We start from the raw sequence: 19,170 nt of genomic DNA on the forward strand, positions 1-19,170 counted from the left end.
ATGTGTGCATGCTAGCTCCATCAAGTCAGATCATACACAGTGGGATCCAATTATACAAATTGTCTAGAAAAGAAATGAGCCTTCTCTGTCCTCTTTCTTCAGTTGTCTCCGGCTTGAACCCAGAGCCTGGCTTGTGCTTCGCTTACCCCATAGCTGTATCAGCAGCTCTAGATTTCCCTTTCACTCTGAACATTTTTGTGTGTTGGGTGTGCGCTCATTCATGTGCCACAGTGTCCGGACTCTCTGAATGTGGCTGACGGTGGAGGAGGACTGAGAAACCAAGGACAATGGCAATGAACATGAACTCTACAGCATGGATGGGCTCACTGTGAGCCTTGTCAGTTTGTTTGCTCACCTTCCTGGACTTAGGGGGAGCTGGGAGGACCTTGGACTTAACATAGTGAAGGGAACCCTGATGGCTCTTTGTCTTTGGAGAGGGGTGGAGTGGGGGTATGGGTGAAAGGGAGGGGAGGGAAGGGGGAGGAGGAGGGGAGGAGATGGAAATCTTGAATAAAAAAATGAGGAAAAAAAAGAAAAAAATTAATAATCATCTCATATAAGAATCATAAATTTTAGACCGAACTCATATGGTGTGTTCAGTTTAGTCTCAGTCACAGGGAAAGGCCAAACTTCTCAGTTCATGATTTTCTCAATCTAGCTAGTAAGGAATAAAGTAGTTTTGAAATTGTGCACCACAAAAAAAAAGAAAATATAATTGCTCATTAAAATGCATGTTCATAAGAAATACCAAGTAAATTTAAGTTTAGAGGCTGAATGTCTTGAGTCCATTTTTATATTGCTGGAATATCACATACTAATGGATCCGAGAGAATACATGGAAAGTGAAGGCAGGCATGGTGGCACACAGCTCTGATCTCAACACTTTGAAGGCTAAGGCGGGAGCATTGTGAGTTTGATTAAAGCCAGTCTGAACTACAGGTAATGACAAGAACTCACAGACCCACAAATACAACAGAATCACAGTGGAAATCAGAAAATGACAATCATAAGATTGTTTTAAAAATGGAACAATTTATGCCAGTAAATGCCACTTGATAACTGGACACAAACTGTGAACAACACGAAAGCAAATGATGGAAGCACGAGTTTCTGTTTGCAAGCGTTACAGAATTTTCAATCTGTTTTGCATAATGCACATTAAAAGTCTGCACTGAGGCACTAGGCAGGACCCTCATTGATCTCATCACATCATACAGAAAACAAAGGACACACTCTCCATATTCCTTTAAGTACATTATTTCACGAAAATATTTAATATAAATCTCAGTTTTTCATTCAAGTGCAGTACACATAATCATGACAGCAGCCCCAGCACACAGTGTTGATCTATTCTTAGTTCAGGTAGTCATTTTACACACACACACACACACACACACACACATGCAGAGAGAGAGAGAGAGAGAGAGAGAGAGAGAGAGAGAGAGACTTCCACTGAACATTTTCATATCTTTCCCAGACTTACACAGTGTGACCTGTGATCGAGCTCTGGGTCTGACTGCTTCCCCACAGGCTCTGCAGGCTCTGCTCCTGCTGCTTCATCACAGGGGAACTGGCTCGAAAGTGTGAGACTGTAAAGTTCTAGTGAGCGTCTGTGTGCTTCCAGTAGCCAGTGAGCTAAATTCAATTTCATAAATAATAACTTATGCATTTTAATTATGTAAGTGTATTAAGTAATAGCTATGAATTCACACCTTATTAAAAGGAAGTCACTATTTGTTCCTTCTGGCATTATGTATTTCATAAAGATCTGCTCATGGAACTGGTTTGAGTGACTAAGATCCTCATCTTCCTGAGATTCCAAAAGACTTGTTAATGTTGCTGACAGTGGACAGCACATCAGCCAACACCATGTATCTTGTCATCTGAAAGTCACACAATCACTCCATGTTCTCTCTGAGCAGTCACACTGCTTTTAGGTCATTACTCACTAAATATGGTAAAACTTAAAATGAAAATGATACTTTTGATTTAGTATGTTTTTATGTTTATGTTCATTGTGTTATTAACTCTCCACCAAGAAGAATACATAGATCACCATAAGTCTTAAAACTGTTCTAAAATCAAATGCTGTGATAATGAAGGGGTAAAGTGATTTTCTTGTAAGAATGTAGAGCTATGTATCCATTAAGCAGCCCTGGTTTTTATTGTTGCACATCTCCTCAGACAGCTGCCTGCAGACTGCTTGGTCTCTAGTCTGGGTCAATTTAATAGTGATGGCTTCTGCATATTGTGAATGTTTATGGCCACACCTCGTGTTTTAGTACTGACAACTAAATGTTGCAACAGAAACTGACATTAAAGCCCCCAGAACTGCAATTTCCTTTTTTCAAGTAAAACAAATATCCTTTCTCATTGTATTTATATGTTAATAATTCAGTTTATATCAATGACAGATTTTTTTTTCTGGTTAAATCTCAGCCAGAGTGAGCTCCACAGAAAAATGACACACAATGACTTAGGAGATGCATGATTTTCTATAAGTCATAGATATTTACAAATCAATGCATATGAAATTTAGAAATTTTAGAACATATCTTTGGGCTAAGGAAAAAAATTTAGATTACCTTTTCCTTGGTATTATCATCTTTTAATATTACATATAGTACATGTGCTATTTTGATATATATGTACAATTAATGAAAATTATTTTACATATATGCTTTGTACATATGCAATTTTGTATGGAATTAGACTATGATTAATTCAGTTTGGAGACCAAGGCTGGAATTAATTGTTATTCTGGAACATTTATTTATTTACTGTTCATTTCCTTACTTATTCATTTATCTCTAAATCTATTTACTTATTTAATATTTATTTATTTTATTTTACATATATGAGATTTTTGCCTGCATATGTGTCTCTATGCCACTTATATGACTGAGTCAGAGTGGGCAATGGATCTCCTAGACCTAGAGTTTCAGAGGAGACTCTAACCCAGGTTTTTTGCAAGAGTAATATGTGTTTTGAACCACTGATCCATCTTCCAGCTTGTATCCTGAAACTTTAAAAAAACATAACACCACTGTACAGCTACTGTGGATGTATGCTGGTGGGAGAATCAGATGCTTGGCTCCAGCAATTGAGATGAATCTACATCCTTACTAGATTGAGCTTTTTAAGAGCAAAAATAATGTAAATATAAAATGTGTGAATTATGTGTCATATTCATAGGGATGTTATAGGCTCATCTCATACACAACTTTGCCATTATTTCTACACACATATGCATGCATCCATTTATATGTGTGGAATATACAAGTGAACCTGATAATATAATTGGGCACATCTTTTCTCACAAGACTCTCACAAGATTCTGAGCAAGTGTAGTAGTTTTATATTTCTTTATCACAAAGCTGTTAGAAAGTACTGAATTATAGTAATTTGACAAAATAACTATATTGGTACCAGGCCAAATAACTAACATACAGACCAAAGGCAAGACGATTGATTGAAAATATATTAATGTCTGTGCATTCATGATATATGATAATACTGGGATTCTTGATTTCCACTGCATGGAAAAGAATTTCTTAAAAAGAAAAAAAAATTATTATTATTAAAAATTTCCACCTCCTCCCCACCTCCCATTTCCCTCCCCTTCCCTTAACTTTCCTCCCCCTCCCTTGCCAGTCCAAGGAGCAGTCAGGGTTCCCTGCCCTGCGGGAAGTCCAAGGTCCAATTCACTCCATCTGGGTCCAGGAAAAAAATGTTAAACTCTATATCTGGAATGAGGCTATGTAGGAGGTGAGAAAATGTGTTTAATAAATAAACTTTAAGGTTAAACAAACTCTCAAGGTTCATCTTGGACTCCTACTTGCAAGCAATTCAAAATTTACTATCTAGAAAGAATATCTGCACTATTTCTGCTACAGAAGTCGATATCAACGAAATAACTGCTGAAAAAACAAAAGAAATTCCAAACCAGGATCACTACATGGTCATCTTTGGCAAGTTCATGTTTGTCACAATGTGTTGAAAATAGTGTTTGCTTTAGTGTGCCATGTTCTCTCCTCTTGTTGGAGGCTCCAAGCTCCACGCCTGCAGATGTGAGTATATAACTACAGATACCAGAACAAACCAGGACCGTGGCCAGGACTGGGGTGGTGTGTGGAGCATTAGAGAGAAACATAGCAGGGTACAAGTGATCTCAGGAGGGAAATCGAAAATGGAAGATTTTTAGGAAGGAGGAGAACAGAAGTAAATATAGCAAAAGATGGGAGGAAGTTATAGGGGAATAGCAGAATACAATTGAGCTGATAGGGAAAATTTAATGGGGGTTCTTAGGTAAGGTGTATGGTGTTAAATACAGAAGAAGGGGGTAGGTGAAATAACAATATGAATGGCTGAAAAAGTCATAAGTCAAAAAGAGGAAATTCATAAGGAATCCTAAAGTTAATGATTTACATACCTCCTTTAATAAAAGAAAAAAAACGATGCTTGTTTTGATAGCTGTGAGTTAGTTCTTTAAACCTGAAGTGGAGTGCTCCAAAAACTGATGGACAGGAATTAAACTGGTTGATATTTAATATCATTTCTAACCATAATTAATGGCTATGCAATCAATTAGGTGTGGAAAATGCAATAGTGCCCTCCAGCCGTGTCTATGTCTTTAATTCTGGATTCAGGGAATGTAAAATTTCACAGAAAAAGAAACATTTAAAAAAGGAAAGTAAGAACAAAAATGGACATTTTAATGATTAAAATGATGGAATTATCATGAATTATCACTGTGATTCATTAGAATTATGCGTGAAAACGTAGTTGCAAAACAGAGTATAGTAAAATTATGCAACATGAGACTGACTCACCTCACGTTTTTGGATTTCTTTGGTGGATATTTTCCACATCAATGTAAGTTTTAATCTCTGTAAAAATGTGACTAATATTCTGTGTGCATCACTACTGATTTAGTTGTTAACTCTAAAATGAGGCAATGTAAATCAATAGTACTGGATTTCTAAGGCATGACCCCAGGTGAGTAGCAGGTCCACAAACTGCATTCTGTATAGGATGCGACTGTCAATGCTTTATCAGCTCTAGTATGCTACATACACAGGTAGATCTATGGAGAAGTATATAGAAATGTTGGCTATGCTGAGACTGGAACATCAAAAATTAAAGAGACAGATTAATCAAGAATAAGTAGGGACAATTGAATAATGATAGAGACACATTGAATCACAAGTCTAATGTATACTCTATTTTTTTCAGGTATATGAAATATGCTTTTAATAGGATGTTAATATTAGTATACTTTCTACATATGTCATCATTAAGAAATGTCCTTAATTTCCAGACTGGACTTGCAGTCCTGGCCAATATGTTTCTCCTTTTTTTCTATACTTTCATAATCCTAGGTCACAGACCTAAGCCCACGGACATGATCTCCTGTCAATTGGCCTTCATCCACATAGTGCTGGTCCTCACTGGAGCGGATATTTGGCTTACAGACATATTTGTGTCACTGAACATTGAAAATGGCTTCAAATGTAAGACAACATTTTACATAAACAGAGTGATGAGAGGCCTCTCCATCTGCATCACCTGCCTCCTGAGTGTGTTCCAGGCTGTCACTATCAGTCCCAGTACCTCTTTGTTGGCAAAATTTAAATATAAACTTAAAAAATACATGATTTGTGCTTTCTTATTTATTTGGTCTTTCAACTTGTCATTAATTAGCAACCACATCTTCTATGCTGGTGCTTTTATCAATGTGAGTGAAACCAACCAGATGCAGGTCACTAAATTCTGTTCACTCTTCCCCATGAACTACATCATCAGGGCACTGATTTTAACACTGACAATCTCCAGAGATGTATTTCTTGTAGGAGTTATGCTGACCACAAGTGCATACATGGTGATTATCTTGTTCAGACATCAGAGGCAATGCAAGCATCTTCACAGCCTCAGTCACCCAAGTGTGTCTCCTGAGAAAAGGGCCACCCAGACTATCTTGCTGCTGACGATTTTCTTTGTGGTGATGTACTGGGTGGATTTCATCATCTCATCCTCTGCAGTCCTGTTATGGATGTACGATCCAGTTATCCTGAGTGTTCAGAAGTTTGTGATGAATGTGTATCCCACAATTACTCCTTTGGTACAATTCAGTTCTGATAATAGAATAATCAATGTGCTGAAAAACTTGAAATCAAAGTGTCATCAGACTTTTTAAAAAGGGTTATTTTTCTTCTTTTTAATAAAATTATTTATTCATATTTATTTATTTTTATGAGTATTTCATCAACATATGTGTATGTGAGATTTCCTGATACACACAGAGGTCAGAAGAGGCTATTGCCTCCCCCCCCCCGATGGAACTGGACATAGAGATGGTTTTAAGGCATAATTTTTCCACAGCTGTAATTATTGTTTCCTAAATACAGATTTTTTTCTTAAATTGTTTAATAGTTCATGGAACAATTCAAGATTCTTCATATTTTAAATAAAATTTGTGGTATTCCTCTTGTATAGTCTTGTGACATTTCTGTTGCCAAGTAGTATAGAGTTCTTTAAGTTTATTGTATACCATAAGTTGTTCACAGAAATTCTCTTACTCTCTCCTTTTTACTTTATATCATAAATGTTCCTTTGATGCTGAGTTTACTCAAAAGAAGCTCCTTGCTGATACTGACCTTTTAAGCTTTTCTTTTGAAGGGATTTTAATCTACTCTCAGACATCAAAAATAGTTTAAATATCTTATGGTAGATTTAACTGTCTTATGTATAGTTTTCTGCAGCACAAAATAATGCAAATTGAATTTTCCACTTTTAATCAAGGTTAATTAATGGGTTCTCTATGAAAAAGCCTATGTATTTGAACTTCATTTAATTTACACTTATTGAAATATTGTTGGTAACTAAAAATTGTTATATACACATATATGATGTACTGTGTGTTTTTGTGAATATGTGTATGCACGTGTGTGTGCTCATATAAAGAATGTGTGTACATGTGCACATGGAGACCAGGAGACAACAACCTTGCCTTTTGTTCTTTATGAGCCATTCACTTTTTATTTTGAGAGAACATCTCTCACTCTAACCTGGAACTTACCAAATAGACTAGTTATTCTCCTGTCTTTGTCACCCCAGATCTGGCATTAGAAGTGGTCACCACCATACCCCACCATTGGAATATTGTTTTTCTTTTATAGAAAAAAGATTTTCTTCATACAATGTATTCTGATAAGGGTTTCCTGTTCCCTGATCCTCTTAGTTTCTTCTCTCCCTCATCCGGATCCATGCCTTTTCTGTTTCTCTGTGAAAACATCTAAGTCTTATAATGAAATAAACAAGATTAAACAAAAATGAAAAAATTAGAATAAAACAAAACAAACAGGAGAAAAAAAGCTTATGAAAAAGCACAAGGAACACATAGCTATAGAAACACAAGTTCACATATAGGGATCTCATAAAAATACAGAACTAGAAGATATAATACATATGCAAAGGACCTGTAGATTCCACTGAGTTCATTTTGTGTTGACCACCTTCTGCTGGCCATGGGGCCTACCCTTCAGAGTGGTTTGTTTCCCCCAGTGAGACTCCCATGGATAAAACTAATGCTTCATTTGCAAGTGACTATCAAATGAGAATACTTCTAGATTTGGGATGGGAGCATGTAATCACTTCTCCATTTTGTCAAGAAGCACATCTGGTGCAGACACATGCATGTTGCCACAGTCTCTGAGTTTTTATGCATGTCTGTTGTTCTTTATTTAGCAGCCCTTGTGCCACTATTGCAGCAGAATACATTGCAGACAGGACACGATTGTAGATTGAAGGATTTGTAGCTGAGTTGGGGTTTGCTTTCCTCCTTTTGTAGTGTGAATGTTACCTTATGAACTTTAATTTGCTGGGGTAAAGGCTTTAGATAAGTGCCAGCTTGAATCCTTCTTGTTCAATAAGTTGTATAGGTATTCAGGACAATAGATGTTGTCTATGATTTTGTCCAGAGCAAACAATAGCCTCGACCATATCCTGGGTTGTTTTCAGGTTCTCATGGAGCCCATTTGGCCAACAACTCAATTAGATGTAACCAGTTCATGATACAGGAAGCTTCATTTGATGATGAGAGATTTTGATTGGGATTCTGCTCCTCCATTATTCTGTGATTTCAATTAGATTGCTTTCTTATCTGTAGAGACTTTAGGATGCTTCTGTTGTGTTGTTTTCGACTAGATCCCTTAAGTGTTCCTTAGATTTAGCTGTCCCTCCATGCATAATCTTTCCTTGTTTGATCCCCCTTTGGAACCTCCTTGTCTATCCATAACTATCTATTATATTTTCACTTCCTAAAGAGATCCCCCACCCCTGTTCCCTAATTCTATACTTAACCTCTGTAGTAAGAAGGGTCATTTGTTAGTTCCCAGCTACCCATCTAGCTTAGACCTGAAATAACCACACAGAAACTATTTTATTTAAAACACTGCTTGGCCCATTAGCTCTAGCTTCTTATTGGCTAACTCTTACATTACCACATGACTGTGGCTTACCAGCTAAAGTTTTGGCATGTCTGACTCTGGCATCTCTGTGGCTTCTCTCCCTCCACCTTCCTTCTCCCAGCATTCAGTTCAGTTTTCCCCAAGTACCTAAATTCTGCCCTATCAACAGGCCAAGGCAGATTCTTTATTCATTAACCAATGAAAGCAACACATAGACTGAAGGACCTCCTAAACCAAACCTCCATGGTTATATGGATCATGGCTTGCTTATTAATAACTTAATAACTAAAACCCAAATATAAGAAACAGACCATATTTGTCTTTCTGGGTCTGTGTTACTTCATTCAGAATTAATTTTACTAGTTCCTCTTTACCTGAAAATTTCATTACTTGTAATGACTGAGTAATATTCTATTATGTAAATGTACCACATTTTCTTTATCCATTCATCTGTTAGTGGGCATCTGGTTGTTTTCAGTTTCTGGATGCAATAAATAGCATGTGCTTCTATAGTAGGATGAAGTGTTCTCTAGGTATATGCCCAACAGTGGTATAGATGAATCTTGAAGTTGCTCCATTTCCATCTTTCTGAAGAATCAAAACACTGATTTCCATAGTAGTTGGAAAAGTCTGTACTGCAGACAGCAATGGATGAGCATTCCCCTTTCTCCATAACCTTGCCAGCATGAAGTGTCATTTGAGTTATTCATCTGGGCCATTCTGATTGGTGTAAGGTAAAAATCTCAAAGTAGCTTTAATTTACATATCACTCATGACTAGGGATGTTGAAAAGTTCTTTAACAGATTCTCAACCATTTGATTTTATTTTACTCCTTTTAGAATTTTCTCTTTAGATCTCTACCCCACTTTTAAATTGTGTTATTTGCTTTCTTAATGTGAATGTTTTGAGTTCATTATATATTTTGGACAATAGTCATCTATTGGATATTTAGTTGGTAAAAATATTTTCCCATTCTGTAGTTTTCTAATTTGTCTAAATGTTGATGAGTTTTTCCATGAACAAAGGTTTTAGTTCATGAGGGTCCTTTTATTAATTTTTATTCTTAGGGCCTGTACAAGCAATGTTACGTTCAGAAAGTTTTTTTTCCTGTGACAATGAGCTAAAGAAAGACTATTCTCAACTTTCCCTTCTGTCAGGTATCTACTTATGTTGAGATCTTTGATGCATTTAGAGTAGAGTCTTGTACAGAGTGAGAAGTATGGATCTGTTTGCATTCTTCTACATGTAGACATACAGTTTTAACAATACCATTTTGTTGAAGATACTGTTTTCCAGTGTGTATTTCTGATTTCTTCACCACAAATCAGGTGACTTATGTCTGGAAATTCAATTTAGATTCCTTTAATCAACATGTCAGTTTTTGTGCCAGTACCAAGCTATTTCTATTTCTATGGCTTTCTTGTATAATTTGAGATTGGAAATTGTGATATTAAAGAACCAATCTGCCTCCATCTGAGACTTAAAAGTCACTTTACAGTAAAGACAAGTTCATTCCTGCTTATGATTAAACCTCTGCTTCTCAAGGATTGGAGTGTACCCCACCTGTAACACTATTTACAGACAGTTCTCTACTTCCTGTTCCAGCAGTGGCAATCATGTTTTTGTTTCAAACAAGTTGTTCATAAACATCTTGAAAGCCAAACATTTTTTCAAAATGGTTCTTTTTTTTTCTTTTTCTTTCTTTTTTTTTTTTTTGGTTTTTCGAGACAGGGTTTCTCTGCAGCTTTTTTAGAGCCTGTCCTGGACCTAGCTCTTGTAGACCAGGCTGGCCTCGAACTCACAGAGATCTGCCTGCCTCTGCCTCCCGAGTGCTGGGATTAAAGGCGTGCGCCACCACCGCCAGGCTTCAAAATGGTTCTTATGGCTGCCTTGAGTCTACCTTGCTCTGCCAACCTTGAACCTTGTCTTTGTTTCAGGAGGAACTAACTTGTTAAGTTATGTTTGGCTACTGTACCCAGCTTTTAGTGCCCACCAAATCCCCTATTTAGAAAGACCCTAGCCCTGAGCTAAGGCCTTTTCTTTCTTACATCCAATGCTGATCTTAGGGCATTATATATATTTATGAATTAAAAAGCTTTCTTTAATAAATTGCTTGGTTTTATCAATTTAGCCATGTTGATTTGAGTCAGTAGTCTTTATCTTACCCGTGTTGGAATAATTTTTATGCCTCTGACAGTTCTTTAATTATTCAGAAATGTTTTAACTATTTTTAAGCTATTTTAACTATATATAGCTTTTGTTACTCAGGTGTGGATTTCGCTTGTTTGTTAGTTTGTTTTTTTATTTCTATATGAAGTTGAAAATTGTCCTTTTCAGTTCTTTGAAGACTGTGTTGGAAATTTGACAGGTAATGCATTGAATTTGTACAGTACTTTTGGTGGGATGGGCATTTTTAGTATATTAATCCTACTGATCAATGAGCATAGGAGATCTTTCCATCTTCTTATATCTTCTTCAATTTCTTTCTTCAATGTCTTTTTCTTTTTTCTTTTTTTTTTTTTTTGGTTTTTCAAGACAGGGTTTCTCTGCAGCTTTTTTTTAGAGCCTGTCCTGGAACTAGCTCTTGTAGACCAGGCTGGCCTCAAACTCACAGAGATCCACCTGCCTCTGCCTCCCGAGTGCTGGGATTAAAGGCGTGTGCCACCACCACCCGGCTTCTTCAATGTCTTAAAGTTTTTATCATACAAGTCTTACCTTGCTTGGTTAGAGTTATCTCAAGATATTTTGTATTATTTGAGAGTCTTGTGAAGGAGTTACTTTCCTGATTTATTTTCTGGTCTGTTTGTAATAAATAGGAAGGCTACTTATTTTGTGAATTATTTTTGCATCCAGCCAATTTGCTTAAAGTGTTTATCAGCTGTAGGAGTTTCCTGGTGGAAGTTTTAGAACATTGGTTCTCAGCCTGTGGGTCACAACCCTTTAAAGAGTTGAATGACCCTTTCACAGAGATCAGCTAAGACCTTAAGACATATCAGATTTTTACATTATGATTCATAAAAGTAACAAAACTAGTGGCTCACGCCTTTAATCCCAGCACTTAGGAGGCAGAGGTAGGTAAATCTCTTTGAGTTTGAGGCCAGCCTGGTCTATAAGAGCTAGTTCCAGGACAGATACCAGCTAAGGTGTGGTCCATATTAGTGTTGGATCTTCCTACCTCAAATATCCAGAGTAGAAGTGGTTTTTCTACTTCTAATTGGTTAATTAAGAGTAAACCTTGCAGAGGCATCTCTAGTCATTTTGGGGTTTAATAATTTCAGTAGAAAAGTTGAAAACTAAGAATAGCATCACACTACTGTAGTATCTGCAAATGTAGATGCTTTGACTTCTTTCCTATCTGTGGATCCTCAATCTCCTTCAGTTATTTTACTGTTCCATAAAGACTTTGTGGTAGTTTGAATGTAATCAGGGCCCCATAATCCCAAGGGGAGTGGGACCATCAGGAGGTGTGGACTTGGGGTGTAGGTGTTGAAGTAAGTGTGTCACTATAGGATGGACTTTGAGGTCTCTTTTGCTCAAGCTTCACTCAGTGTGACACTCAGTCAGCTTTCTGTTGCCTGCAAGATGTATTGCTCTCAGCTACTTCTGCAGGACCATGTCTACCTGCCTGCTGTTGCTCCTACCATGCTGATAATGAACTGGACCTCTGAAGATGTCAGCAAGCCACCCCAATTAAACATTTTCCTTTATGAAAGTTGCTGTGGTCATAGTATCTCTTCATAGCAATAAAATATCTAAGACAGACTTCAAGTATATATTTAGCAGGTATGTTGAGTGTACATTCTTGTCTTCTTTCTGATTTTAGTTCAATTGTTTAAATTTCTCTCCATTTAAGTTGATATTGGCTATGGGCTTGCTATAAAATTCCTTTATTGCATTTAGTTATGTACCTTGTATTCCCAATATTTCCGAGACTTTTCTCATGTAGGGGTTTTAGATTTTGTCAAGGGCCTTTTCTTCATCTAATAAGATGATCATGTGGTATTTTGTCTTTCAGTCTGTTAATATGGTGTATTATTTTTTTATCAATTTATGTATGTTGAATCATCCCTGCATCTCTGAATGATGTTTACTTAATCACGGTGGATGATGTGTTTGATGATTTCTTGGATTGGGTTTGCAGATATTTTATTGATAAATTTTTACATCTATGTTCCTAAGGGAAATTTATCTGAATCTTCTTTCTTTACATTGGGTCTCTATGTAGCTTATGTATCAAGTAAATTGGAACTCATTAAAAGAATTGGGCAGTATTCTTTCATTTTTGAATTTGGTGAATAATTTGAGGAATCTTATGGGGTGGTGGTTTTAATAAGAATGGCCCCAGAGGCTCATAGATTTGAATGCTTAGGGAGTGATACTATTTGATTGACTAAGTGTGGCTAGGTGTTTGGAGGAAGGTGTGTCTCCCTGGGGGTGTGTTTTGATATTTCAATCGCCCAAGCCAGGCCCAGTGACTCTCTCCTTTCCTGCTGCCTATGAATCTGTATGCAGAACTCTCTGTACCTTTTCCAAAACTATGTATGCATGGCACCATGCTCCCCACCATGATGATAATAGACTAAAACTCTGAACTGTAACCAAGCCCCAATTAAATGTTTTCTTTAATAAGGGTTTCCATGTTCATGGTGTCTCTTCACATAACAAAACACAGGCCAAAGCTTGGGATTAACTCCCTTTTGGAAGTCACAGGGAATTTGGTGCTAAAACTGTATTGTCCTGTTTTTTGGGTTTTTTGTTTGTTTGTTTGTTTGTTTTTGCTTTTGGAAGTCACCTTAATTAATATAATTGGAGCCCACTATCTCCAGTCTGACAGTGAGGGAACCAGCATAGGACCAAATTAGGTACTCTGGATGTGGGTAACAGTTGCATGTCTGGGGCACACTCTGTTACCACTGGTAGTGAATCCATGATTTATCCCTACTGCTTCTGCTTGCTCGTTGAAACCCATTCTCTTTGGAGGGATACCTTGCTCAGCCTAGATATAGTGGGAATGGCTTTTGACTCAAAGCAATGTGCTAGACTTTTTTAACTCCCCATGGGAAACCCTACCGTATTCCACCCAAGGTATGGTTTGCCTACAGAATGTTTTGGTCTAGGGTGTGAGTGTGACTTGTTTTGTTCTAACAACAGCATGCTTACCTAGGAATGTAGCCCACAACCTTCAACTGGTCTGTTCATTTTCTTGTATAATGTAAATGAAGTGTTTTATCTTACTCCTACCACTTGGAGTTGGTATATTTTAAGTAATTTGAAAATAAACATAGGTGATTTCAGTATTCACTGGAACTTCCTCCTGGTACTGTTCTGTGTTTTCTGTTTTATTATTTTCATGTCTTTGTATTCTTTACTTATATTTCTATTTCCCATGCCCCTACCCTAGCAAATGTTATTTTTGTGGAGGCTGATCCCTGACATCTAAACTAATTAAAAGGAAGAGAGAGAATATCCAAGTCAACAAAATCAGAAATGAAAGGCAGGACATATCAACAGACTCCAAGGAAATACAGAGAATCATTAGAGCATACTTGAAAAAGATGTACTCTATAAAACTGGAAAATCTAAAAAAGGAACAAATTTCTTGATAAGATATCACTTATCATTAAATCGAGGTCAAATAAAAAATTTAAATACACCAATATCCCCTAAGGAAATAGAAGCAGTCATAAAAAGTCTCCCAACCAAAATAATGCCCAGGACCAGATGGTTTTAATGCAAAATTTTACCAGACTTTCAAAGAAGAGCTAAAATCAATACTTTTCAAATTTTTCTCTAAACTAGAAACAGAAGAAACATTGCAAAATTCTTTATATGATCCACAGTTATTCTGATCCCCATACCAAGCAAAGATTCAACAAAGAAAGAGAATTACAGACCATTTTCACTTATGAACATTGATGTGAAAATATTCAGCAAAATACATGCAAACCGAATCTAAGAGCACATCAAAATGATCATCTGTAGGAGATGGAGAGATCCTCAGCCAAGCATTGGGCCAAACTCCAAGATGCCAGCTCAAAAGAAGGAAGAGGGACTATATGACTAATGGAGGGTAAGATCATGAAAGGAAAACACAGAGAGACAGCTGGCCTGAGTTTGTAGAAGTTCATGGATGCTAGACCAATTGCTAGGGAGCCTACATGGTACAAACCTAGGCCCATGTATGTGGGTGACAGCTGTGTAGCTTTATCTGTTTGTGTGGCCCCTAGCAATGGGACAAGGACCTGCCCCTGGTGCATAAACTGGCATTTTTAGAACCTATTACCTATGGTGAAATGGCTTGCTCAGTCCTGATGTAAAGGGAAGGAGTTTGGTTCTGCCTCAACTTGATTTGCCATGTCTTGTTGACTTCCAGGAAAGGCCTTACACTTTTGGAATGGAGATAGAGGAGGAAGGGATGGGGGATGGTCAAAGGTAGGTGTGGGGGAGAGAATGGGAGGAGAGGAGGGAGGGGAACTGTGTGAAGAATTCTACCAGAATTTCAAAGAAGAGCCAATGCCTAAAGTCTTCAAATTGTTCCAAACATTAGAATCACAAGTAACATTGCCAAACTCCTTTTATGAGACTACAGTTACCCTGACACCTAAACCACTCAAAGATTCAACAAAGAAAGAGAATTATAGTCCAGTATCACTCGTAAACATTGATGCAAAAATACTCAATAAAATACTGGCGAACATAATTCAAGAACACATAAAAAAATCATCCATCATGATTAAATAGGCTTTATCCCAGAGATGCAGGTATGGCTCTACATAGAAAATCTGTCAATATAATCCACCATATAAATAAACTAAAAGAAAAAAATCACACAACCATCTCATTAGATGCTGAAAAGCCTTTGACAAAAGCCAACATCCCTTCATGATAAAGGTATTTTCAAGATATAGGATAAAAGGAGCGTACCTAAACTCAATAAAGACAATTTGGAGCAAACCAGAGGACAACATCAAATTAAATGAACAGAAACTGAAAGCAATTTTACTAAAATCTGGAGCAAGAGGGGGTTGTCCACTCTCTCCACATCTATTCAATATAGTACTCAAAGTTTTGCTAGAGCAAGAAGACAAGAAAAGGAGAGTGAGTGGATACAAATTGGAAAGAAAGAAGTCAAACTTGCTATTTGCAGATGATATGACAGGATACATAAGTTACTTCAAGCATTCTACCAGGGAATACCTACAGCTGATAAATACCTTCAGTAATGTAGTGGGTGGGATACAAGATTAAATTAAAAAAACAGTAGCCCTTCTATATACAAATGATAAATAGGCAGAGAAAGAATTCAGAGATCATCACTTTTTACAATAGCCACAAATAATATGAAATATCATAGAGCAACTCTAACAAAACTAGTGAAAGACCAAAATGACAAGAACTTTAAATCTTTGAAGAAAGAATACCAGAGAATTGAAAGATCTTCCATGTTCTTGGCTAGACAGGATTAAAATAATAAAATTAGCAATCTTACCAAAAGCAATCTACAGGTACAATGCAATCCCCATCAAAATCCCAAAAGAATCATACACAGACTCAAAAAGAACAATACTCAACTCCATATGGAAAATTAAAAAAACACAGAATAGCTAAAACAATCCTGTAGTATAAAGGAACTTCTAGAGACATCACCATTCCTGACATCAAGCTCTATTATAGAGACATAGTCATAAAGACAGCCTGGTATTGGCATATAAACAGACTTTTGGACCAATGGAAACAAATTGAATACCTTGACATTAAACCACACATGTATGAATACATGATTTTTGACAAAGAAGGCAAAACTATTCAATGGAAACAAGAAAGCATCTTCAACAAATGGTCCTGGTATAATTGGATGTCATCATGTAGAACATTAAAATATATCCATATTTATCAACATATACAAAACTCAAGTCCAAGTGGATCAAAGACCTCCAGGTACACTGAATATGATATACGAGGAAGAGGAGGTAGCCTTAAACACATTGGCACAGGAGATCACTTCCTAAATATAATACCAGCAGCATAGATACTAAGAGCAACATTCAATAAATAGGACCTCCTGAAATGGAAAATCTTCTATAAGGCAAAGTACACCATGAATAAGACAAAATGACAGCCTACAAATGTGAAAAGATCTTCACCAACTCCATATCTGATAGAGGGCTGATATCCAAAATATATAAAGAAATCAAGAAACTAAATATCAAAATACAAAATAATCCTATTAAAACTGTGGTGCAGATCTAAACAGAGAATTCTCAACAGAAAAATCTCAAAAGGCTGAAAAACATTTAAGGAATTGCTCAACATTCTTAATCATCAGAGAAATGAAAATCAAAATGATTCTGGCATCTCCAACACCCTGGGGTCCCTGAGGCAATCCAGGTTTGACTTTCACAGCTCCACACAATGGCCTCTCTAGGCCTCCATGCAGTGACACCTGTGCCTGGCCTCAGCAGCTTTCCTCAGTCACAGAGGGGGATTCCATAACCTCTTTCTTCTAACATTCATCTAAAGTCAGAACCATGTGACTAAAGCTGCCAAGTTTAGCTGCTTTCTGGGGATGTAATATGGCTCCTCATCCAATGACATCTTCACCTGCTTTCTGTTTTCTATGGTTTCCTTCACTGCCCAAGCTCAGCTTTCCTAGAACTAACTGACAGGGGGAGAAACTCTATTCAAAATATAATCTGTGAAACAGAACTCTTATCAGTAAAAGAAAAAAATTTAAGTGGCGTGTGATGTTGCATACTTGTAATCCTGAGCTGGAGAAACAGAGACAGGAGAAACCCCGAGATTATCATTTTGTTCTATTTGGCAATTTCCAGGTCACTGAGAGACATTTCAAAAGCAAGGTGAGTGGATTGTGAAGAAAAACAGTAAACATTGCCTACTGGACTTAACTCACACATACACACATATCCTTCATCTGTGCACATATACATGAATACACATGTACACAAAAAACACACTGTACATCATGCATATATATATATATATATATATATAAACAATTTTTATTTTACCAATAATATGTGAGTAAGTATTGATGAAGTATGAATACACAGGCACATGGAATTTTTATATAAGGTTCATTAAGTATCTGTGGTAAAAAGGGCCAATTTAAATTAATAGTATTTTTGTGGATCCATAGAAACTACACTTAGGAAAGAGAATTAAAACTACAAAAGAATATTTAATTATTTAGACTGAGAGTATATGAAATTTCCATCAAAAGAAATACACTAAAGTCAGTATCAGCAAGGGGCATCTTTTGAACAACCTCAGCATCAAGGAATTTTATGAGGAGAGAGTAAGAGAATTCCTGTATAAATTTCAAATTATGGTGTACAATCAAATTAAAGGACTCTATAGCTCTAGGCAGCAGAAATGTCAAAAAATGTGTATGTGTAATCCCACAAATTTTATTTAAAATATGGAGAATCTTGATTTTCTACTTGAACTATTACAGAGTTTAAGAAGAATATATTCCACAGTTTCTTCATCCATTCTTCCACTGAAGGGCATCTAGGTTGTTTCCAGGATCTGGCTATTACAAATAATGCTGCTATGAACATAGATGAGCATATGCTTTTGTAGTATGATTGGGCATCTCTTGGGTAGATTCCCAATAGTGGAATTGCTGGGTCCTGGGGTAGGTTGATCCCGAATTTCCTGAGAAACCGCCACACTGCTTTCCAAAGTGGTTGCACAAGTGTGCATTCCCACCAGCAATGGATGAGTGTACCCCTTACCCCACAACCTCTCCAGCAAAGGTTATTATTGGTGTTTTGGATTTTAGCCAATCTGACAGGTGTAAGATGATATCTCAAAGTTGTTTTGATTTGCATTTCCCTGATAGCTAGGGAGGTTGAGCATGACCTTAAGTGTCTTTTGGCCATTTGAACTTCTTCTGTTGAGAATTCTCTGTTCAGTTCAGTGCCCCATTTTTTAATTGGGTTAATTGGCATTTTACCGTCTAGTCTCTTGAGTTCCTTATATATTTTAGAGAAGGAGAGAGAACATGAGAAAGAAAGGACCGTGAGGGAACCTCCATCTTGCGATAGATTTAGAAAATGACTGAGCCCCACATTGGAGCACTGGACTGAGCTCCCAAGGTCCTGATGAGGAGCAGAAGGAGAGAGAACATGAGAAAGAAAGTCAGGAACGTGAGGGGTGCGTTCACTCATGGAGACGGTGGGACAGAACTAATGGGAGATCACCAACTCCAGTTGGAATGGGACTGATGGATCATGCGACCAAACCCGTCTCTCTGAATGTGGCCAACAGCGGGGGCTGACTGAGAAGCAAAGGACAATGGCGCTGGGCTCTGATTCTTCTGCATGGACGGGCTCTGTGGGAGCCTTCTCAGCTTGGTCGATCACCTTCCTGGACCTGGGGGGAGTTGGGAGGACCTTGGTCTTAGCATAGAGTAGGGAACCCTGATGGCTCCTTGGCCTTGAGAGAGAGGGAGGGGAGGTATGGGTGGAGGGGAGGGGAGGGAAGGGGGAGAAGGAGGGAAGGGAAGGGGGAGGAGGAGGGGAGGGAAGTGGGAGGAGGAGGGAAGGAGATGGAAATTTTTAAATATAAAAAAATAAACCATGAGAAAAAAAAGAAGAATATATTTTTTCTTTGAGTTTTATTTTATTAAAGCAACATTTTCGAGAGCCAAAAAAGAAGAAAACCGATTGGATAATC

At 37.3% G+C, this 19,170-nt stretch overlaps 1 protein-coding gene across 1 annotated transcript; it reads left to right on the forward strand.

The window, feature by feature from the left end:
• Positions 1–5,278: 5,278 nt before the first annotated feature.
• Positions 5,279–6,196, forward strand: LOC119807032 (vomeronasal type-1 receptor 90-like). The gene has a single exon (XM_038319173.1). It carries the CDS (start codon positions 5,288–5,290, stop codon positions 6,194–6,196), a length of 909 nt encoding a protein of 302 aa, XP_038175101.1. The 5' UTR covers positions 5,279–5,287.
• The last annotated feature ends 12,974 nt before the right edge of the window (positions 6,197–19,170 follow it).

Source organism: Arvicola amphibius, chromosome 2 (genome assembly GCF_903992535.2).
Source record: "Arvicola amphibius chromosome 2, mArvAmp1.2, whole genome shotgun sequence".
Lineage (NCBI taxonomy): Eukaryota > Metazoa > Chordata > Mammalia > Rodentia > Cricetidae > Arvicola > Arvicola amphibius.